Source organism: Pristiophorus japonicus, chromosome 5 (assembly GCF_044704955.1).
Source record: "Pristiophorus japonicus isolate sPriJap1 chromosome 5, sPriJap1.hap1, whole genome shotgun sequence".
Lineage (NCBI taxonomy): Eukaryota > Metazoa > Chordata > Chondrichthyes > Pristiophoridae > Pristiophorus > Pristiophorus japonicus.
The window spans coordinates 35,297,172-35,317,720 of record NC_091981.1 but is presented as its reverse complement, the minus strand read 5'-3'; the positions used below and the strand labels follow the sequence as shown (position 1 = coordinate 35,317,720).

At 42.2% G+C, this 20,549-nt stretch overlaps 1 protein-coding gene across 3 annotated transcripts in view; it reads right to left on the bottom strand.

Moving 5' to 3' along the window:
- Nucleotides 1-20,549, bottom strand: part of LOC139264284 (ankyrin repeat and SAM domain-containing protein 6-like) — a 64,158-nt gene continuing 43,609 nt past the window's right edge. Inside the window, exons 13-15 of one of the 3 annotated variants that reach the window (XM_070880509.1) lie at nucleotides 10,835-10,951; nucleotides 6,706-6,802; nucleotides 1-1,573 (exon numbers count right to left, since the gene is read on the bottom strand). In XM_070880509.1, coding sequence (XP_070736610.1) covers nucleotides 1,524-1,573; nucleotides 6,706-6,802; nucleotides 10,835-10,951 — 264 coding nt within the window. In that variant the 3' untranslated portion in view covers nucleotides 1-1,523. Of the gene's footprint in view, nucleotides 1,574-6,705; nucleotides 6,803-10,834; nucleotides 10,952-20,549 lie in introns of those variants that run through there. The other 2 variants (XM_070880510.1, XR_011593306.1) reach the window with 2 other exon arrangements.

Below are 20,549 nucleotides of genomic sequence, written 5' to 3'. Positions count from 1 at the left end.
TAGAATTTCAGGTATGTTTATTTTTATATAGCTATAAATGTTGGTTTTACACAAAGCAAAATAATTACAATAGTGGCACTTTATACATGCTCTCTTCATTACTCTCTATCTCTTCAAGCTTTATTTGTGCAGTTGGCTGCTGTATAGTCATGGATGAGCTTATGTAATCAAACTAACAGAATTTCATTATTATGGGGCTGTACAAACCGTTAAAATCTGTATTACTTTCACTTCAGACAGCTACAAATGGCCAATTTTCATCTATGAGCCTAGACAATGTGAGTGTTGTAATATCCACAGATGCACACTTGCTAGCAGGAGTCAATGGATAGCCATCACCTCTAGAAACACTGGCCGTGTTTCCCCTCCCAAGCCCAATTGTACTGTCTCTATTGCTACCCCCGATGGTATCAGTTAATAGGGGTTGAGAATTGAACTTGGGACTTCTGGTCTGAATAACTGAGAAACTATTACTAAAGACAGCATTTATCAGCTGATATTCTATTGTTGTACTCCAGTAGCGTAATCCCTTTAGTGAAATGCAGCAAACTCATGGATAATTTAAAAAAAAATAAAGTTTAAATTAATAATTGTAAATATTGCAACCATATTCAATGATTAGAAATTGATTCCCCATCTGGTCTATGAATTTTGAATACTAATTAGTTCCAAGATATGGTAATGCCATAACCATAACTCACCCTGGCTTAATAGTGAAAAAAAGTTTTTAAGAAATTACCGTACCTCAAATTAATCTTAGGGACAGAATACTGCCAGTGGCGGAAGCTAAAGATAATTAGCCTCTGCAGTAGCCCTGGTCTCCAATCAGGGTCTTAAATTCTCTTTAGCATTCAACTCTGCTACTAAAGAAAATAAGTTAATCACAGTTGATATAAGTTGATATACTTCATTTACTTACCGTTATGGTAATCACACTTAATACACACCTTGGAGTAAAGACACAGACAAATCTTGAAGTCATGGGCATAACTGAAATTGACCAAACAGCAGCTTACTATAAGACATGATCACTCATTACAGCATAGGTTTGCAGTAATACAAGAAACATTATTTGTATATTGCATTATGCAACTTGTCATTTGCACTGCAATCACTTCAGTCTTTAGCAACTTTATTCTTAATGCCCTGCATGTATACAAAATTATTGGTAGCAGGTTTGAAAGGTGGCTTGCATACTTGTTTAATTTAACAGCCAGCACAAAGTGTTTTACATATTAAATATAAACCAAACATTCAAATAAGGCAGAACTTCATTAAATGTGCTATTTGTGACAAATTTGATCTCCATCCTCAGATTCAGTTTGGCATGGTAGAGTCGGTTGTCAGATGGCTCCTCTTCTGGGTTATATTTTCACACGTCCTTTCTATAGGTGAATAATTTAAAGCCCAAAGATCATCTGCAATCTTAATCACTACTGTAGTGAAAGTGCACCAAAACGCTGGGGTTTAGTCATGCTTTCATTAAAAATCACCCTTCTCTCAAACACCCATCCAATTCAAGGTTATCGCTTGTCGGATGTTGGAACTGGTCTACTAATCCAGGCATTAGGAGCTGTGGGAATTAAATAGCTAAATTAAGTTTTGTTCCAGTTACCAGTAATAAAAGACATCTCAAAACAATAGATATTGGAAAACAATTTTTGGTTTTTTAAAGATCAGACTGTTAAAAAGCAATGTCCACCATTTTTCATTCGAAGCTATCTAGTGACATTCCAAAAGCAGGCAGGCAGACACCCAGGTAGTATTGCTCACTCTCATCTAATGCTAAAAAATAAGATAAATAATGTATGGAAGTTAAGCAATTCCAATGGTGCAGTTCTAGTATGATGTCCATGGGCTAGAATTCATGCCGTTTCAGCAGTTCTCAACATGGCAAGTTTCTGATTTCATTTTGCAGGGGGTGGGGGGGGGTGGGGGAGGGAGAGAAAAGGAAAGAGGTGTTACAGGAAGAAGTGAAGTGTATGCAAATTGAGCACTTGTGGTATGGGGTGAAAGTGGGATAAAAAGCCCAATTACGATGATCTGGAATGCACTGCCTGAAAGGGTGGTGGAAGCAGATTCAATAGTAACTTTCAAAAAGGAAACTGGGTAGATATGTAAAGGAAAAATTTGAAGGGCTATGGGGAAGAGCAGAGAAGTGCGATTAATTGGATAGTTCTTTTAAAGAGCTGGCACAATGGGCTGAATGACCTCCTTATATGCTGTATCATTCCAATCATGTTTTTTTTTGTTGAGAAGGGAAAAGTCAGTCTTCAAAATTAAGTTTGTAAACTTAAAATGTGTTAAATGTTTTTGTTTATACCGCTTAAGGATCTTGTGATGTTGCTCTATGTTAAAGGCACTGTGTAAATGCAAGTTGTTGTATTAAAAGACAGCCACAATGAAGGTATTTTCATGTAGCTGTTTGAATGCTCTATTACAAGAATATTCTGTCACATAATCCACAGTATTAGTGTATTGGTTTATAATTAGGGTGGCTATCTGGCTGGTTTTGGAGGTCACTGTCCAGTCATTTTGACAACTGAAGACTGCACAGTAAAATTTGGGTTTTCCAGTCTTTATAAAAACAAAACGCTCGGCATGTATCAATATTTCCTTTCAGGTACACAACAGAAAACTTGAGGTCCACTGACTTGTCATACTTGTTTTGAGCCTTCTGCTCTTTAGAAAAGTATAGTGGGAAAATAGAAGGACAAAGATCACTAAAATAAAACACATTTTACAAACTTCAGTGCTGACCTACAAAAGACCCAGGAAGGAAAGGTCTGATCTGTTTCACTACAGCATTGAACCAATCTTTGCTTAGGCTTTTAAATATTGTTCATCAGAAATATACTCTTACACAAATTGTAAATTATTCATATAGCACTTTTAAAACACTAATTTCCAACCAAAAATTGTCTTAAAATATCATAGGCAGTCCCTCGAATAGAGGATGGCTTGCTTCCACGTCAAAAAGTTCACAGGTGTTTCAATGATGGACCTAAAATTCCAGGTCTGAACTAAATCTTGAAGGGTGGAAGATGCCTGTGCTTGGATTTTTTTTAAAAAAACGTGTGGTGACCGTTGCACACCAGCCACCACACGGGCTTGACAGAGCTAGGTCTTGGTCCAGTAGCAAGGATTAACCAAGACGACTGGAGACCAGCTCTGCTGCACGGACTTAGTGCGCTCACATATCGCAGTGTGGGCTGGCCAGTGCTGCCCCTGGGCCCTCGCCTCTTGAGCCCCGAACTCACGCCTCCCCTGGGCTCCGATCACATCTCTCTACAATCTCTTGCCGCTCCTTCGCCCTGACCTCGCCGCTCCTTCGCCCCAACCCTCGCCGCTCCGGATGTACCTGCCCGCGCTCCAATCATCGACCTGGACCGTTTCACTCCCTGGAGTGGTATGCTGACATGCTGCTCCTTCTGCTCCCCAGCCTGCTTCGATGAGGCCGGGGAAAAAAATATAGTGTGCCTCCCACCACATGCTACAGAACGAGGGTTCTCAACCGAGGGTCAGTGGCCCCCCTATGGGTCTGAGAGAAGATTTCAGGGGATCTTCTAGTTGGTTTGTCTCATTCATATACAGTGGGGGGGGGGGGGGGGGGGGGAAATACTGATGTTCACAAACATGACCTTTCGTCAGACCTGGAACATTAACTCTGGTTCTTTCCACAGATGCTGCCTGACCTGATGAGTATTTCCAACATCCGCAGTATTTTGTTTACGCAAATTTAGGACTTTTTTTTTTTTACACAAGGTGTAATAAAGCTATTAATAACTAATTATACAGGAAAAATCCTTGTGTTTTGTTAAAGGAGGTTCACAGAACTTTTAGAACATGGGAGGGGGGGCCTCGGAAGCAAAAGTATTGAGAATCCCTGCTATAGAACATTGTTGGGTTCCATAGACCAGTAATCCAAACACAGAAACTTCTTATTGGCAGTCTTTTGCCATCTTGGAGCAGTTTATATTGTAGATGGACTATACAAAATGCACATCACTGTTGAATATTAAATATCTTTAAAAATCAAACCAACATCAGTCCACAGGAACATTAGGTTTAGCTTCAGAAAGTAGAGATTGGGCATGTACCTTATGTGGACTGGCAGGAAGTTTAAAACTTCAACAGTGGGAGCCTCCTGAAGCTAGGAGATAGGAGGCAGAGCTGCCATTGAACTATCATAGCACTAAAGGAGCAGAGCATATTCCTGTACCAGTTATTGCTCTACTCCGCTCTGCTGCTCTTCTCTAGTGCCCTGATATTCAAATGGTAATCGTCCCTCTCGACTGCTGAATTCAGTCCTGGCTTCCACTGCTGATTTTAACTTTTGATTAAACATATGTTTAAAGGATATTTCTCTTGACTAACTTAAAACAGCTACTCAACTATTCAGTTTTCTTTATAACATGAATTAGTATCTGTATACATCTGAGCAATACATTGTTACTTTGTCACTTAATCTATGCGGTAGAGAAGGTGGATGGAGTCCCTCTATCATGGCAGTATACCAGATAAATGATTTTTTTAAATCCTGTATAAAGTAGAGGGAAAGACATTCCACTACCTGTCCTATTTCTGATGAGATAGGAGTAAAATGTGCTTTCTTGCTTGAACCAGTTTTAAAACCTTTAGTGCTCAGGAGATGGCATCATTTGTTTAAGAAAAATGAACAAGATTTAATAGTTCTTCTGAATGTGTAATGTTGCAGTTGCCTTTAAATCTGATGCCAGGAGTCCTGTGCATTCCAAAGACAAAGTCAAGAGCGTATTTGATACGAATGTGTGCACTTTAAAAATTTTTATGATGATTTGCTTTGAATTAAATGCAAGACTTTTGGGCATTTTCCATTCTTTTCCTAGGTGTCTTCCTGTCTCTTGATTTAGAAACATAGAAACATAGAAAATAGGTGCAGGAGTAGGCCATTCGGCCCTTCTAGCCTGCACCGCCATTCAATGAGTTCATGGCTGAACATTCAACTTCAGTACCCCATTCCTGCTTTCTCACCATACCCCTTGATCCCCCTAGTAGTAAGGACCTCATCTAACTCCTTTTTGAATATATTTAGTGAATTGGCCTCAACAACTTTCTGTGGTAGAGAATTCCAGAGGTTCACCACTCTCTGGGTGAAGAAGTTCCTCCGCATCTCGGTCCTAAATGGCTTACCCCTTATCCTTAGACTGTGACCTCTGGTTCTGGACTTCCCCAACATTGGGAACATTCTTCCTGCATCTAACCTGTCTAACCCTGTCAAAGGGACGAGATGGGGAACAATGTTATTTATTCATATATTTTATGGAGATTAATACCATCCTTGAGCCCTGTGCTTTCCACAGCCATGCCCCAGTCCATTTGTGGACTTGGCAAAATTGCTACTCTACTAAAGAAAGCGAATGGCATGTTGGCCTTCATAGCGAGGGGATTTGAGTACAGGGGCAGGGAGGTGTTGCTACAATTGTACAGGGCCTTGGTGAGGCCACACCTGGAGTATTGTGTATAGTTTTGGTCTCCTAACTTGAGGAAGGACATTCTTGCTATTGAGGGAGTGCAGCGAAGATTCACCAGACTGATTCCCGGGATGGTGGGACTGACCTATCAAGAAAGACTGGATCAACTGGGCTTGTATTCACTGGAGTTCAGAAGAGTGAGAGGGGACCTCATAGAAATGTTTAAAATTCTGACGGGTTTGGACAGGTTGGATGCAGGAAGAATGTTCCCAATGTTGGGGAAGTCCAGAACCAGGGGTCACAGTCTAAGGATAAGGGGTAAGCCATTTAGGACCGAGATGAGGAGAAACTTCTTCACCCAGAGAGTGGTGAACCTGTGGAATTCTCTACCACAGAAAGTAGTTGAGGCCAATTCACTAAATATATTCAAAAGGGAGTTAGATGAAGTCCTTACTACTTGGGGGATCAAGGGGTATGGCGAGAAAGCAGGAAGGGGGTACTAAAGTTTCATGTTCAGCCATGAACTCATTGAATGGCGGTGCAGGCTAGAAGGGCTGAATGGCCTGCTCCTGCACCTATTTTCTATGTTTCTATGTTTAAGAGACAACAAAATGTTCCAGTTCAGTTTCATGTCATTAAATGAAATAAAATCAGTAAAATTACTGGTCACATTTAATTTTAAATCCTAAATCTAATCTTCCATTGTTAAATCCATAAAGAGCTCGTCAGTCAATCAGCAAAACTAGTTCCACCAGTGATGTATTGGTGAATGCATTTCTACTAACTGAAGGCCTTAGGTTACAAGTGTTTTGAGTGCAGCAACAGGAACTAGTCAGGCCTACAACCTGAAGAACAATACTTTCACTTAATGTTACAAATACTGCAGTTTCAAATTGGGACCAGAATATTCAGTTTTGAAAGTAAAGTCTATATCAAACTTGGTCTTTCTACAAACCATAAACAACATAGTTAGGTTTCTACACAGATGTAGGCTATGTCCCGCTGAAAAGAGCACATACCTTCAGATTAATGGGAATGAGGCAGCTATCAGGATCTTGGGCAGTATTTTCACAGCAAGATTGGACAGCAGCCATTTTGAAAACTGAAAATTTACATCCCAAGAGTCCTTAAACTTCCATAGTTTCTCGATTTGCATGCATGCTATTCCCAAAAGGATGTGAACTCCCATGGGTTAAAGACACCATATGCAATTTATTCAACAATTGCTCTCCATTCAGAAAAAAAAACTTACATTGCAGAAAATTCTGTTGTCGAGAATTGCTTGCACTGCTCCCGAAAGAAGAATGAAAGTTGTGAATAGTTTCCTGTAGAATCTGCCTCTCGCGACCCTGTATTTAAAAGAAACCACGATATTTATATTAGCATTATAGTAGTACATCCCTACAGCACTGATCGCAGGCCGAGGAATGGAGGCAAGAGCAGGAGGCTTAGGGAACAAGCTGTGCAAGTGGTGCTGCTGCCAGGAGTCTACTGCTGTCAGTGCTAATGATACAAGTTACTTGTCTCGGTTTAATTTTGTGGGCGCTGTGGAGTGGGTCAAAGAGAGGGTGTGGGGTGGAAATCCCATGGAGCCTAAAGATAGTTGAACTTTCCCTCTCTAACTGGTTAGTTTTCACTGTAGAAACGCAGACCCAATCAGAAAGCTCTATTATGAGCCTACAAATACATTAACCCCAGAGAAGTCAAGCAAGAGCTTATAAAGGTCGAGCGTCCAAAATCCGGAGTTCCGGAATCCGGACCCACCGACCCTCGTCCCGCTGTTGCCTGACCTCGGGTCTCGCCTCCACTGCCCTTACTTCGAGGCCTCCTCGCCAACCCACCCGGACACCTCCTCAGAGATGGGGCCGCCCGACCAGCTCTTTGGTGGGACCCCACCCGACCACCTCATCGCCCGGCGAACACCACCCCCGACCACCTCATTGCCAGTGAACACCCCCCTGCTGGCGTTCCAAAATCCGGAAATACCCGAACCTGGGCTCGGGTGTTTCTGGATTCGTGATGTCAGAAAGATGCTCCAAAATCTGGCAAAACGCAAAATCCGGAACGGCCCTGGTCCTGAGGATTCCGGATTAGAGGCGCTGCACCTGTAGTCAGTTAGTGTAAACAAAATCGATTCAATCAAATTAAAGTTCACGTTCAAATTCAGAATATTTTAAACAAAAATAAATTAAACAATTATATTTATATGGCATGCAATTCTAGTCAAATTACTATATGCAGTTACAGATTTAGATGACAAGCTAGGCCCAGAGCTGCACCTTATTGCATCCACTCCATCGAGTGAACTCTCGTCAATTCTCAACTTAGCTGCCAGGTACACTGCACCCGGGAGCAATGTTCCCTCAAATTTTTTTTTGTGCATGGTCTCTAATTGTTGAGCGATTCATTCACATTTTGTGCATGCAGAGTTTATATAATACAAAAGCCAGTGGGTGGACTGCGTGGGATCTCAGACACTGCGCATCCACGCAGCTTCAAGGGAACATTGCCAGAGAGGTAGGAAGACCTGTAAGCCAGAGGGATATTTGTCCAAGGCTGTTCGGGTAGACGTCCTGGAGGCCAGTTTAAAAGAAGTACTGATGAGGCTGGTGAAAGGGTGTCTAGTGTTCTTGGCCAGTGTACAGAGCTGAAGGAAAATATTTTCTTTGCTTTCTTTTTTTTATTTAATTGAAAATGCCACTAATGGTTATAAAAATTAAATTCTAACTTCTGGAATTATTAGAAAGTGGTTACTTTGGTATAAATAAAAAAATAAGCCCTTTTACCTTTCTCGGAGTGACCGTCAATGTACATGAACAGCTCCAATATGTACCCACATGTAAACATAGAAACATACAAAATAGGAGTAGTAATATCTCCAAGTTTGCAGATGACACTAAACTGTGTGGTGGTGTGAGCTGTGAGGAGCATGCTAAGAGGCTGCAGGGTGACTTGGACAGGTTAGGTGAATGGGCAAATGCAGTATAATGTGGATAAATGTGAGGTTATCCACTTTTGGGGCAAAATCAGGAAGACAGATTATCATCTTAATGGTGACAGATTAGGAAAAGGGGAGGTGCAACGAGACCTGGGTGTCATGGTACATCAGTCATTGAAGGTTGGCATGCAGGTACAGCAGGCAGTGAAGGCGGCAAATGGCATGTTGGCCTTCATAGCTAGAGGATTTGAGTATAGGAGCAGGGAGGTCTTACTGCAGTTGTAAGGGCCTTGGTGAGGCCTCACCTGGAATAGTGTGTTCAGTTTTGGTCTCTTAATCTGAGGAAGGATGTTCTTGCTATTGAGGGAGTGCAGCGAAGGTTCACCAGACTGATTCCAGGGATGGCTGGACTGACATATGAGGAGAGACTGGATCAACTGGGACTTTATACACTGGAGTTTAGATGAATGAGAGGGGATCTCAGAAACGTGTAAGATTCTGACGGGACAGGACAGGTTAGATGCGGGAAGAATGTTCCCGATGTTGGGGAAGTTCAGAACCAAGGGACACAGTCTAAGGATACGGGGTAGGCCATTTAGGACTGAGAGGAGGAGAAACTTCTTCACTCAGAGTTGTTAACCTGTGGAATTCCCCGCCAAAGAGAATTGTTGATGCCAGTTCATTGGATATATTCAAGAGGGAGTTAGATATGGCCCTTACGGCTAAAGGGATCAAGGGGTAAGGAGAGAAAGCAGGAAATGGGTACTGAGGTGAATGATCAGCCATGATCTTATTGAATGGTGGTGCAGGCTCGAAGGGCTGAATGGCCTACTCCTGCACCTATTTTCTATGTTTCTATGATTCCCGGGATGGCAGGACTGACATATGAGGAGAGACTGGATCAACTGGGGTTGTATCCACTGGAGTTTAGATGAATGAGAGGGGATCTCATAGAAACATAAAATTCTTACTGGATTGGACAGGTTAGAGACAGGAAGAATGTTTCCGTTGCTGGGGAGTTCCAGAACCAGGGGTCACAGTCTAAGAATAAGGGGTAAGCTATTTAGGACCGCAGAAAGTTGAGGCCAGTTCGTTAGATATATTCAAAAGGGAGTTAGATATGGCCCTTACGGTCAAAGGGATCAAGGGGTATGGAGAGAAAGCAGGAAAGGGGTACTGAGGTTGAATGATCAGCCATGATCTTATTGAATGGCGGTGCATGCTCAAAGGGCCGAATGGCCTGCTCCTGCACCTATTTTCTATTTTTCTAGGCCATTCGGCCCTTTGGGTCTGCTCCGCCATTCAATATGATCATGGCTGATCCTCTATCTCAACACCATATTCCCACTTTTCCCCCATACCCCTTGATGTCTTTTGTTTCTAGAAATCTATCTATCTCCCTCTTAAATATATTCAGTGACTTGGCCTCCACAGCCTTCTGTGGTAGAGAATTCCACAGGTTCACCACCCTCTGGGTGAAAAGATCTCTCATCTCAATCCTAAATTTCCTACCCCGTATCCTAAGACTGTGATCCCTTGTTCTAGACTTCCCAGCCAGGGGAAACATCCTCCCCGCATCCAGTATATCCAACCCAGTCAGAATTTTATATGTTTCAATGAGATCCCCTCATTCTTCTAAACCCCAGTGAATACAGGCCTAGTCAACTCAAGCGCTCCTCATACGACAGTCCTGCCATCCCAGGAATCAATCTGGTGAACCTTTGCTGCACTCCCTGGTATATACCAGAACAGCTAGCAGCCAATGTAGTTAGAACTCACAGGACAGTTGGAAGTCCAACACCCAAGGAATCCAAGCTTGATCACCTTGGATCTGCAAGAAACCAGGTTATATGAATCTATTCTATAGCCGTAATAAGTTATTGTACTATTGGTGTCGGAGTAATCATGTCATAGGCGATCCCTCGAATGAGGATGATTTGCTTCCACAAGAGTTCACAGATGTTTCAATGAAGGACCCGATGTTCCAGTCCTGAACTCCAATTGAGGGGGAGAAGATGCCCGTGCGTGGATTTTTTTATTTTATTTTTTTAAAAAGTGTGGTGACGGTTGCACATCAAGCCACCACACTGGCTCGACGGAGCTAGGCCTTTATCCAAATGGCAAGGGTTGAACCAGGACGACTGGAGACCTGCTCTGCTGCACGGACCTAGTGCGCACACATATCGCAGTGTGGGCAGGCCCGTGCTGCCTCTGGGCCCTGTACCCTCATTCGCCGCACCTTCGCCCACAATGTCTGAGTAATATGCTCAAGCTGAACCACGAGGAATCATTTAATTGAGCTTAAAGAGATTTCCTTATACTGTGCTTATAAAAAGGTCTTTTGATCTTTGGGTAAATATTCAAGAAACAAATTAAAACTAACCAAATTTTAGCAACCAGAATTTATTTTCCATTGGTGTACAAAAGTTATTTCAATCCATACCTTTCCAGCATTTAACTCTGAGATTGCAGCCAAGATCTGTTGCCTTGAGCCATCTGTCTTTACACCCAACTCCTTTAAATCCCCATCAGTTAGTGTAAGGAATGCTTCCATATCCACCTGCAGGGACAAGAGAGAGAAAGAAGGAAAGAAGAGAGAAAGAAGGAAAGAAGAGAGAAAGAAGGAAAGAAGAGAGAAAGAAGGAAAGAAGAGAGAAAGAAGGAAAGAAGAGAGAAAGAAGGAAAGAAGAGAGAAAGAAGGAAAGAAGAGAGAAAGAAGGAAAGAAGAGAGAAAGAAGGAAAGAAGAGAGAAAGAAGGAAAGAAGAGAGAAAGAAGGAAAGAAGAGAGAAAGAAGGAAAGAAGAGAGAAAGAAGGAAAGAAGAGAGAAAGAAGGAAAGAAGAGAGAAAGAAGGAAAGAAGAGAGAAAGAAGGAAAGAAGAGAGAAAGAAGAGAGAAAGAAGAGAGAAAGAAGAGAGAAAGAAGAGAGAAAGAAGAGAGAAAGAAGAGAGAAAGAAGAGAGAAAGAAGAGAGAAAGAAGAGAGAAAGAAGAGAGAAAGAAGAGAGAAAGAAGAGAGAAAGAAGGAAAGAAAGAAGAGAGAAAGAAGGAAAGAAGAGAGAAAGAAGGAAAGAAGAGAGAAAGAAGGAAAGAAGAGAGAAAGAAGGAAAGAAGAGAGAAAGAAGGAAAGAAGAGAGAAAGAAGGAAAGAAGAGAGAAAGAAGGAAAGAAGAGAGAAAGAAGGAAAGAGAAAAAGAAGGAAAGAGAAAAAGAAGGAAAGAGAAAAAGAAGGAAAGAGAAAAAGAAGGAAAGAGAAAAAGAAGGAAAGAGAAAAAGAAGGAAAGAGAAAAAGAAGGAAAGAGAAAAAGAAGGAAAGAGAAAAAGAAGGAAAGAGAAAAAGAAGGAAAGAAAAGAAGGAAAGAGAAAAAGAAGGAAAGAAGGAAAGGAAAGAAAAGGAAAGGAAAGAAGGAAAGAAGGAAAGGAAAGGAAAGAAGGAAAGAAGGAAAGGAAAGAAGGAAAGGAAAGGAAAGAAGGAAAGGAAAGGAAAGGAAAGAAGGAAAGGAAAGGAAAGAAGGAAAGGAAAGGAAAGAAGGAAAGGAAAGAAGGAAAGAAGGAAAGAAAAGAAGGAAAGAAAAGAAGGAAAGAAAAGAAGGAAAGAAAAGAAGGAAAGAAAAGAAGGAAAGAAAAGAAGGAAAGAAAAGAAGGAAAGAAAAGAAGGAAAGAAAAGAAGGAAAGAAGGAAAGGAAAGGAAAGGAAAGAAGGAAAGGAAAGGAAAGAAGGAAAGGAAAGAAGGAAAAAGAAAAAGAAAAAGAAAAAAAAGGAATGTTCATACCTTTGGATACTTAAGCAATGGCTATATATTCCAAGATCATCTAATGAGCATCCTCCACACACTGGTTCTATTGGGAAATGGACAATCTTCCTTTAAGAAGTTTTGGTACATCAGAGGTACCCCACTTGAGGAGCCCAGCTATTAAGCAGCTTTAAAAAAAGGCATGCTATGCCCTGGAAAGTCATTACATTTTTGAAACTAGGCATCTGTGGAAAGTATATTGTTTGCATTTCACCATAAGGTTTCAGTGAAAGGCAGGGAAATCATGATGTTGAAGGATGCTCATTGGAAGAATGAAGACATGACTTCTTTCTTCTGCATATCGTTTCCAAGTAAGTACCTCAGGCCACAGAGGAGGAAGGGGGAAAGGGATTCCTGGCAGGGAAATAAAAAACAGCTTTCAGGGCAGACCTACCAGGCTGCAGATCCAAACAGTAGTATTTGGCAAAGATGTGTAGACCATTTTAGGTACCTGGTTTCATAAGAACTCTCATTTATTATAGTACCTTTAACTTCAGAACAGCCCAAAGCACTTTGCAGTCAATAAATTATTTTAAAGTGTAGTCACTTATTATGTAGGCAAATGCAGCAGCCAATGTGAACACAGTAAAGTTCCACAAACAGCAATGAGATAAGTGACCAAATAATAGGTTTTAGTGATGTTAGTTGATGGATAAATCTTGGCCAAGACACCAGGCGAACTCCCCTGTTCTTCTTTGAGAAGTGCTATAGGATCATTTACATCCATCTGAGCAGAAAAATGGGGTCTCAGTTTAACACATCATCTAAAAGATGACACCAACTACAGTGCGATACTCCTTCAGTATAGCATGGAAGTGTCAGCCTAGGTTAGGTGCTCAACTACTGGAGTGAGGACGTCGTCAATATACATCCCTTTTAGCGATATACAGGAAGCTACCATGGTATGGTCTTTCACAAGTTTCCTACCAGAGATAGCAACAATGAAGGATACATACAAGTTACATGGTCAGGTGTTTTCTTTAGAAATGAAAGGGATTTGGTACCATCAACATAAGATGCTAGAGCCATAGAGGCATCCATACAATTAAACCTAGTAGTACTCAAAAGGAAAGAACCACAACTGCTTGACTCAAAATAGGTTACAATCTTTGGCAGGAAACCCCAATGTGTTCCAAGTACTACATGATCAATATACCAGATTGGTAAGGCAGATTGACACCAGTAGTTGCCGTTCACTAAACTTATCTGCTGAAAAGAGAGCCACCAACAGTGCAGTTTTTCATGACCGGTATTTCAAATTATAAATACAGTAACGTTCAAAAAAGAGAGGGTACGTTCATTTGTGCAAGACTAAACTAAGGACCCAGTAAGAGAGATGGACTGCCCTCAGAAACAGGGAATCCAGACCGTGTTCTCCTAACAAACTCCAAAGAAGATTATAAAAAACTGAGATGGCAGTCATATGAACATAGATGGATGATTTTCAATCAGCAGTAAAATGTGGCATATATTCAAGAATAAGATTTACACCACCAGAGACTGGATGAGTACTACTGTACAACTTTCTTCCACATTAGGTTGAGCATCATACTAGTTGTTGACTTTGGTAAAGCTAATATTTGTGCGCACTACAGATGGTGGTCGGTGTAGATCCAGTAATGACCCAGCGTTGAGCTTGTAGATAGGCAAGACAGAATATTATTCCAGCACATCTGTCAAAAAGCTCAAAGAATATAACAGACCAATATTGCAGGACCAGTGTCATGCTTTAGCAGCCATGCCACAGAGGTACTAGTCATAGGTATCTACAAGAGTAAATGCCTGTAAACGCTACACTGTGCTAAAAATGATGCAGGTGCTGGTATTAAAGAATTCAAGGAATAGATGAACAATCTGAACAAATCTTATGGAAACGCAGTAATGTACTGAAGAAAGATTTGAAGAAAAATTTCAGTTACAGCAGATACAGCATGGTTTGCTTTTTTTTTTGAAGGGGCACAAGCATCAAATATTTATCCACTGCTGGGAACAATGAACTGGTGGTCCATGTGCAGGAGGTCCTATGTGGTGTATAATTGGAATGGTCACAAGAGCAAGAAGTCACACAACTGTCATAAAGAGAGTTCACCCTTGGGTGTTGTTTCCCAATAGAACATGTCCACTTCTGGTGTGTGTGATGGATATGATAAAGTGGTTTTTATATAGCTGTATTGCAAAATACAAAAGTTAATTCCACAAGCATTGTGTTGCAAGACTATTCACCCCACTGTGGAAATCCCTCACCATTTAACCAACAGCATATTGAACAGTACCTCTAAATCTAATCAGATAGTAACAAAAGCTGATCTTATAATTAGACAGTGCAAATTACAGATTTTTGTTGAGTTTTCTTTACACTGATCATTGTCCCTGGTTGTTGTTTCATTGTTGTTGTGAACAGATCCTGTTCCACAGAGAAGTTGGTTACATTACTGATTTCAAGAACAGTATGGATGTTATTGCTCTGCTTGTTATTAACAGGGCGAAAGAAGTTACCACTAGAAAATGGAATAGTTTCCAACTTCCACAGTCCTCAACGCTCGAGTTAGATGCAGAATAGAGTTCCCTTTACTTTGTCCCAACAGAATAGCAAATGATGTAATTGGCATCACAGAGACATGGCTCCAGGGTGACCAAGGCTGGGAACTCAACATCCAGGAAGGAGACAGAAAGGAAAAGGAGGTGGGGTGGCATTGCTGGTTAAAGAGGAAATTAATGCAATAGTAAGGAAGTTTATTAGCTTGGATGATGTGGAATCGGTATGGGTAGAGTTGCGGAATACCAAAGAGCAGAAAATGCTAGTGGGAGTTGTGTACAGACCATCAAACAGTAGTAGTGAGGTTGGGGACGGCATCAAACAAGAAATTAGGGATGCGTGCAATAAAGGTACAGCAGTTATCATGGATGACTTTAATCTACATATTGACTGGGCTAACCAAACTGGTAGCAATGCGGTGGAGGAGGATTTCCTGGAGTGTATTAGGAATGGTTTTCTAGACCAATATGTCGAGCAACCAACTAGAGGGCTGGCCATTTTAGACTGGGTGATGTGTAATGAGAAAGGACTAATTAGCAATCTTGTTGTGCGAGGCTCCTTGGGGAAGAGTGACCATAATATGGTAGAATTCTTTATTAAGATGGAGAGTGAGAGTTAATTCAGAGACTAGGGTCCTGAACTTAAGAAAAGGTAACTTTGATGGTATGAGACGTGAATTGGCTAGGGTAGACTGGCGAATGATACTTAAAGGGTTGATAGTGGATAGGCAATGGCAAACATTTAAAGATCACATGGATGAACTTCAACAATCGTACATCCCTGTCTGGAGTAAAAATAAAACGGGGAAGGTGGCTCAACCGTGGCTAACAAGGGAAATTAAAGATAGTGTTGAATCCAAGGAAGAGGCCTATAAATTGGCCAGAAAAATCAGCAAACCTGAGGACTGGGAGAATTTTGTAATACAGCAGAGGAGGACAAAGGGTTTAATTAGGAGGAAGAAAATAGAGTACGAGAGGAAGCTTGCTGGGAACATAAAAACTGACTGCAAAAGCTTCTATAGATATGTGAAGAGAAAAAGATTAGTGAAGACAAACGTAAGTCCCTTGCAGTCAGATTCAGGTGAATTTATAATGGGGAACAAATACTTTGGTTCTGTCTTCACGAAGAAATAACCTTCCGGAAATACTAGGGGACCGAAAGTCTAGTGAGGAGGAGGAACTGAAGGAAATCTTTATTAAGCGGGAAATTGTGTTATAGAAATTGATGGGATTAAAAGCCGATAAATCCCCGGGGCCCGATAATCCGCATCCCAGAGTACTTAAGGAAGTAGCCCTAGAAACAGTGAATGCATTTGGTGATCATTTTTCAACAGTCTATCGACACTGGACCAGTTCCTATTGCCTGGAGGGTAGCTAATGTAACACCACTTTTTAAGAAAGGAGGGGAGAGAGAAAATGGGTAATTATAGACCAGTTAGCCTGACATCAGTAGTGGGGAAAATGTTGGAATCAATTATTAAAGATGAAATAGCAGCACATTTGGAAAGCAGTGACGAGTGCGGTCCAAGTCAGCATGGATTTAAGAAAAGGGAAATCCTGCTTGACAAATCGTACAGAAATTTTTGAGGATGTAATTAGTAGAGTGGACAAGGGAGAACCTGTGGATGTGGTGTATTTGGACTTTCAAAAGGCTTTTGACAAGGTCCTACACAAGAGATTGGTGTGCAAAATTAAAGCACTTGGTATTGGGGGTAATGTACTGACTTGGATAGAGAACTAATTGACAGACAGGAAGCAGAGAATCAGGATAAACAGGTCCTTTTCAGAATGGCAGGCAGTGACTAGTGGGGTGCTGCAGGACTCAGTGCTGGGACACCAGCTATTTACAATATACATTCATGATTTGGATGAGGGAATGAGTGCAATATCTCCAAGTTTGCAGATGACATCAAGCTGGGTGGTGGTGTGAGCTGTGAGGAGGACGCTAAAAGGCTGCAGGGTGACTTGGACAGGTTAGGTGAGAGGGCAAATGCATGGCAGATGCAATAAAATCTGGATAAATGTGAGGTTATCACTTTGGTGGCAAAAACACGAAGGCAGATTATCTAAATGGTGGCAGATTGGGAAAAGAGGCGGTGCAATGAGACCTGGGTGTCATGGTACATCAGTCACTGAAAGTTGGCATGCAGGTACAGCAGGCAGTGAAGGCGGCAAATGGCATCTTGGCCTTCATAGCTAGGGGATTTGAGTATAGGAGCAGGGAGGTCTTACTGCAGTTGTACAGGGCCTTAGTGAGGCCTCACCTGGAATATTGTGTTCAGTTTTGGTCTCCTAATCTGAAGACGGTCGTTCTTGCTATTGAGGGAGTGCAGCGAAGGTTCACCAGACTGATTCCCGGGATGGCAAGACTGACATATGAGGAGAGACTGGATCGACTGGGCCTGTATTCACTGGAGTTTAGAAGGATGAGAAGAGATCTCATAGAAACACACAAAATTCTGAGGGGACTAGACAGGTTTGATGCAGGAAGAATGTTCCCGATGTTGGGGAAGTCCAGAACCAGGGGACATAGTCTAAGGATAAGGGGTAAGCCATTTCGGACTGAGATGAGGAGAAACTTCTTCACTCAGAGTTGTTAACCCGTGGAATTCCCTACCGCAGAGAGTTGTTGATGCCAGTTCATTGGATATATTCAAGAGGGAGTTAGATATGGCCCTTGCGGCTAAAGGGATCAAGGGGTATGGAGAGAAAGCAGGAAAAGGGTACTGAGGGAATGATCAGCCATGATCTTATTGAAGGGTGGTGCAGGCTCGAAGGGCCGAATGGCCTACTCCTGCATCTATTTTCTGTTTCTATGTAACCCCTATTGCACCAGTGACATTTTCATTTAATGCATCAGTCAACCTTGTGGTCTCAATAATATTAAATATCAAATTAGGGGCAGCTGTGTTGTGGGCCCACATACATCAGGCCTTGTTACACTCTTAGTCAGTTTTATATGTAGCTGGAAGCTCATTTCAGGGTCAAATATGCCACCTAGGTTGCGAACAGTCTGGTTCAGCCTTAGATAGATGCTAGAGAGGGGGATGGAGTCGGTGGCTAGGGAACGCAGTGTGTGGCGGGGATCAAAGATAATGGCTTTGGTCTTCCCAATATTTAATTGCGATCACACTAGACTGGGTGTTGTGTAATGAGAGAGGATTAATTAGCAATCTCGTTGTGCGAGGCCCCTTGGGGAAGAGTGACCATAATATGGTGGAATTCTGCATTAGTATGGAGAATGAAACAGTTAATTCAGAGACCATGGTCCAGAACTTAAAGAAGGGTAACTTTGAAGGTATGAGGCGTGAATTGGCTAGGATAGATTGGCGAATGATACTGAAGGGGTTGACTGTGGATGGGCAATGGCAGACATTTAGAGACCGCATGGATGAGCTACAAAAATTGTACATTCCTGTCTGGCGTAAAAATAAAAAAGGGAAGGTGGCTCAACCATGGCTATCAAGGGAAATCAGGGATAGTATTAAAGCCAAGGAAGTGGCATACAAATTGGCCAGAAATAGCAGCGAACCCGGGGACTGGGAGAAATTTAGAACTCGGCAGAGGAGGATAAAGGGTTTGATTAGGGCAGGGAAAATGGAGTACGAGAAGAAGCTTGCAGGGAACATTAAGACGGATTGCAAAAGTTTCTATAGATATGTAAAGAGAAAAAGGTTAGTAAAGACAAACGTAGGTCCCCTGCAGTCAGAATCAGGGGAAGTAATAACGGGGAACAAAGAAATGGCGGACCAATTGAACAAGTACTTTGGTTCGGTATTCACTGAGGACACAAACAACCTTCCGGATATAAAAGGGGTCGGAGGGTCTAGCAAGGAGGAGGAACTGAGGGAAATCCTTCAGTCGGGAAATTGTGTTAGGGAAATTGATGGGATTGAAGGCCGATAAATCCCCAGGGCCTGATGGACTGCATCCCAGAGTACTTAAGGAGGTGGCCTTGGAAATAGTGGATGCATTGACAGTCATTTTCCAACATTCCATTGACTCTGGATTAGTTCCTATGGAGTGGAGGGTAGCCAATGTAACCCCACTTTTTAAAAAAAGGAGGGAGAGAGATAACAGGGAATTATAGACCAGTCAGCCTGACATCAGTAGTGGATAAAATGATGGAATCAATTATTAAGGATGTCATAGCAGTGCATTTGGAAAGAGGTGACATGATAGGTCCAAGTCAGCATGGATTTGTGAAAGGGAAATCATGCTTGACAAATCTTCTGATATTTTTTGAGGACGTTTCCAGTCGAGTGGACAATGGAGAACCAGTTGATGTGGTATATTTGGACTTTCAGAAGGCTTTCGACAAGGTCCCACACAAGAGATTAATGTGCAAAGTTAAAGCACATGGGATTGGGGGTAGTGTGCTGACATGGATTGAGAACTGGTTGTCAGACAGGAAGCAAAGAGTAGGAGTAAATGGGGACTTTTCAGAATGGCAGGCAGTGACCAGTGGGGTACCGCAAGGTTCTGTGCTGGGGCCCCAGCTGTTTACACTGTATATTAATGATTTAGACGAGGGGATTAAATGTAGTATCTCCAAATTTGCGGATGACACTAAGTTGGGTGGCAGTGTGAGCTGCGAGGAGGATGCTATGAGGCTGCAGAGCGACTTGGATAGGTTAGGTGAGTGGGCAAATGCATGGCAGATGAAGTATAATGTTGATAAATGTGAGGTTATCCACTTTGGTGGTAAAAACAGAGAGACAGACTATTATCTGAATGAGAAAAGGGGAGGTGCAACGAGACCTGGGTGTCATGGTACATCAGTCATTGAAGGTTGGCATGCAAGTACAGCAGGCGGTTAAGAAAGCAAATGGCATGTTGGCCTTCATAGCAAGGGGATTTGAGTACAGGGGCAGGGCCTTGGTGAGGCCACACCTGGAGTATTGTGTACAGTTTTGGTCTCCTAACCTGAGGAAGGACATTCTTGCTATTGAGGGAGTGCAGCGAAGGTTCACCAGACTGATCTATCAAGAAAGACTGGATCAACTGGGCTTGTATTCACTGGAGTTCAGAAGAATGAGAGGGGACCTCATAGAAACATTTAAAATTCTGACAGGGTTAGACAGGTTAGATGCAGAAAGAATGTTCCCAATGTTGGGGAAGTCCAGAACCAGGGGTCACAGTCTCAGGATAAGGGGTAAGCCATTTAGGACCGAGATAAGGAGAAACTTCTTCACCCAGAGAGTGGTGAACCTGTGGAATTCTCTACCACAGAAAGTTGTTGAGGCCAATTCACTAAATATATTCAAAAAGGAGTTAGATGAAGTCCTTACTACTAGGGGGATCAAGGGGTATGGTGAGAAAGCAGGAATGGGGTACTGAAGTTGCATGTTCAGCCATGAACTCATTGAGTGGCAGTGCAGGCTAGAGGGGCCGAATGGCCTACTCCTGCACCTATTTTCTATGTTTCTATGTTAATTGGAGAACATTTCTGCTCATCCATTACTGGATGTCAGACAAGCAGTCTGACAATTTAGAGACCATGGAGATGTCGAGAGAAGTGTTGGTGAGATAGAGCTGGATGTCATCAGTGTACATATGGAAACTGACGCCGTGTTTTCGGATGATGTCGCCAAGGGGCACATACAGATGAGAAATAGGAGGGGGCCAAGGATAGATCCTTCGGGGACACCAGAGGTAACGATGCAGGAGTTGGAAGAGAAGCCATTGCAGGTGATTTTCTGGCTACGATTAGATAGATAAGAATGGAACCAGGCGAGTGCAGTCGCACCCAGCTGGACAATGGTGGAGAGGCATTGGAGGATGGTGTGATCAACTGTGTCAAAGGCTGTAGACAAGTTGAGAAGGGATAGTTTA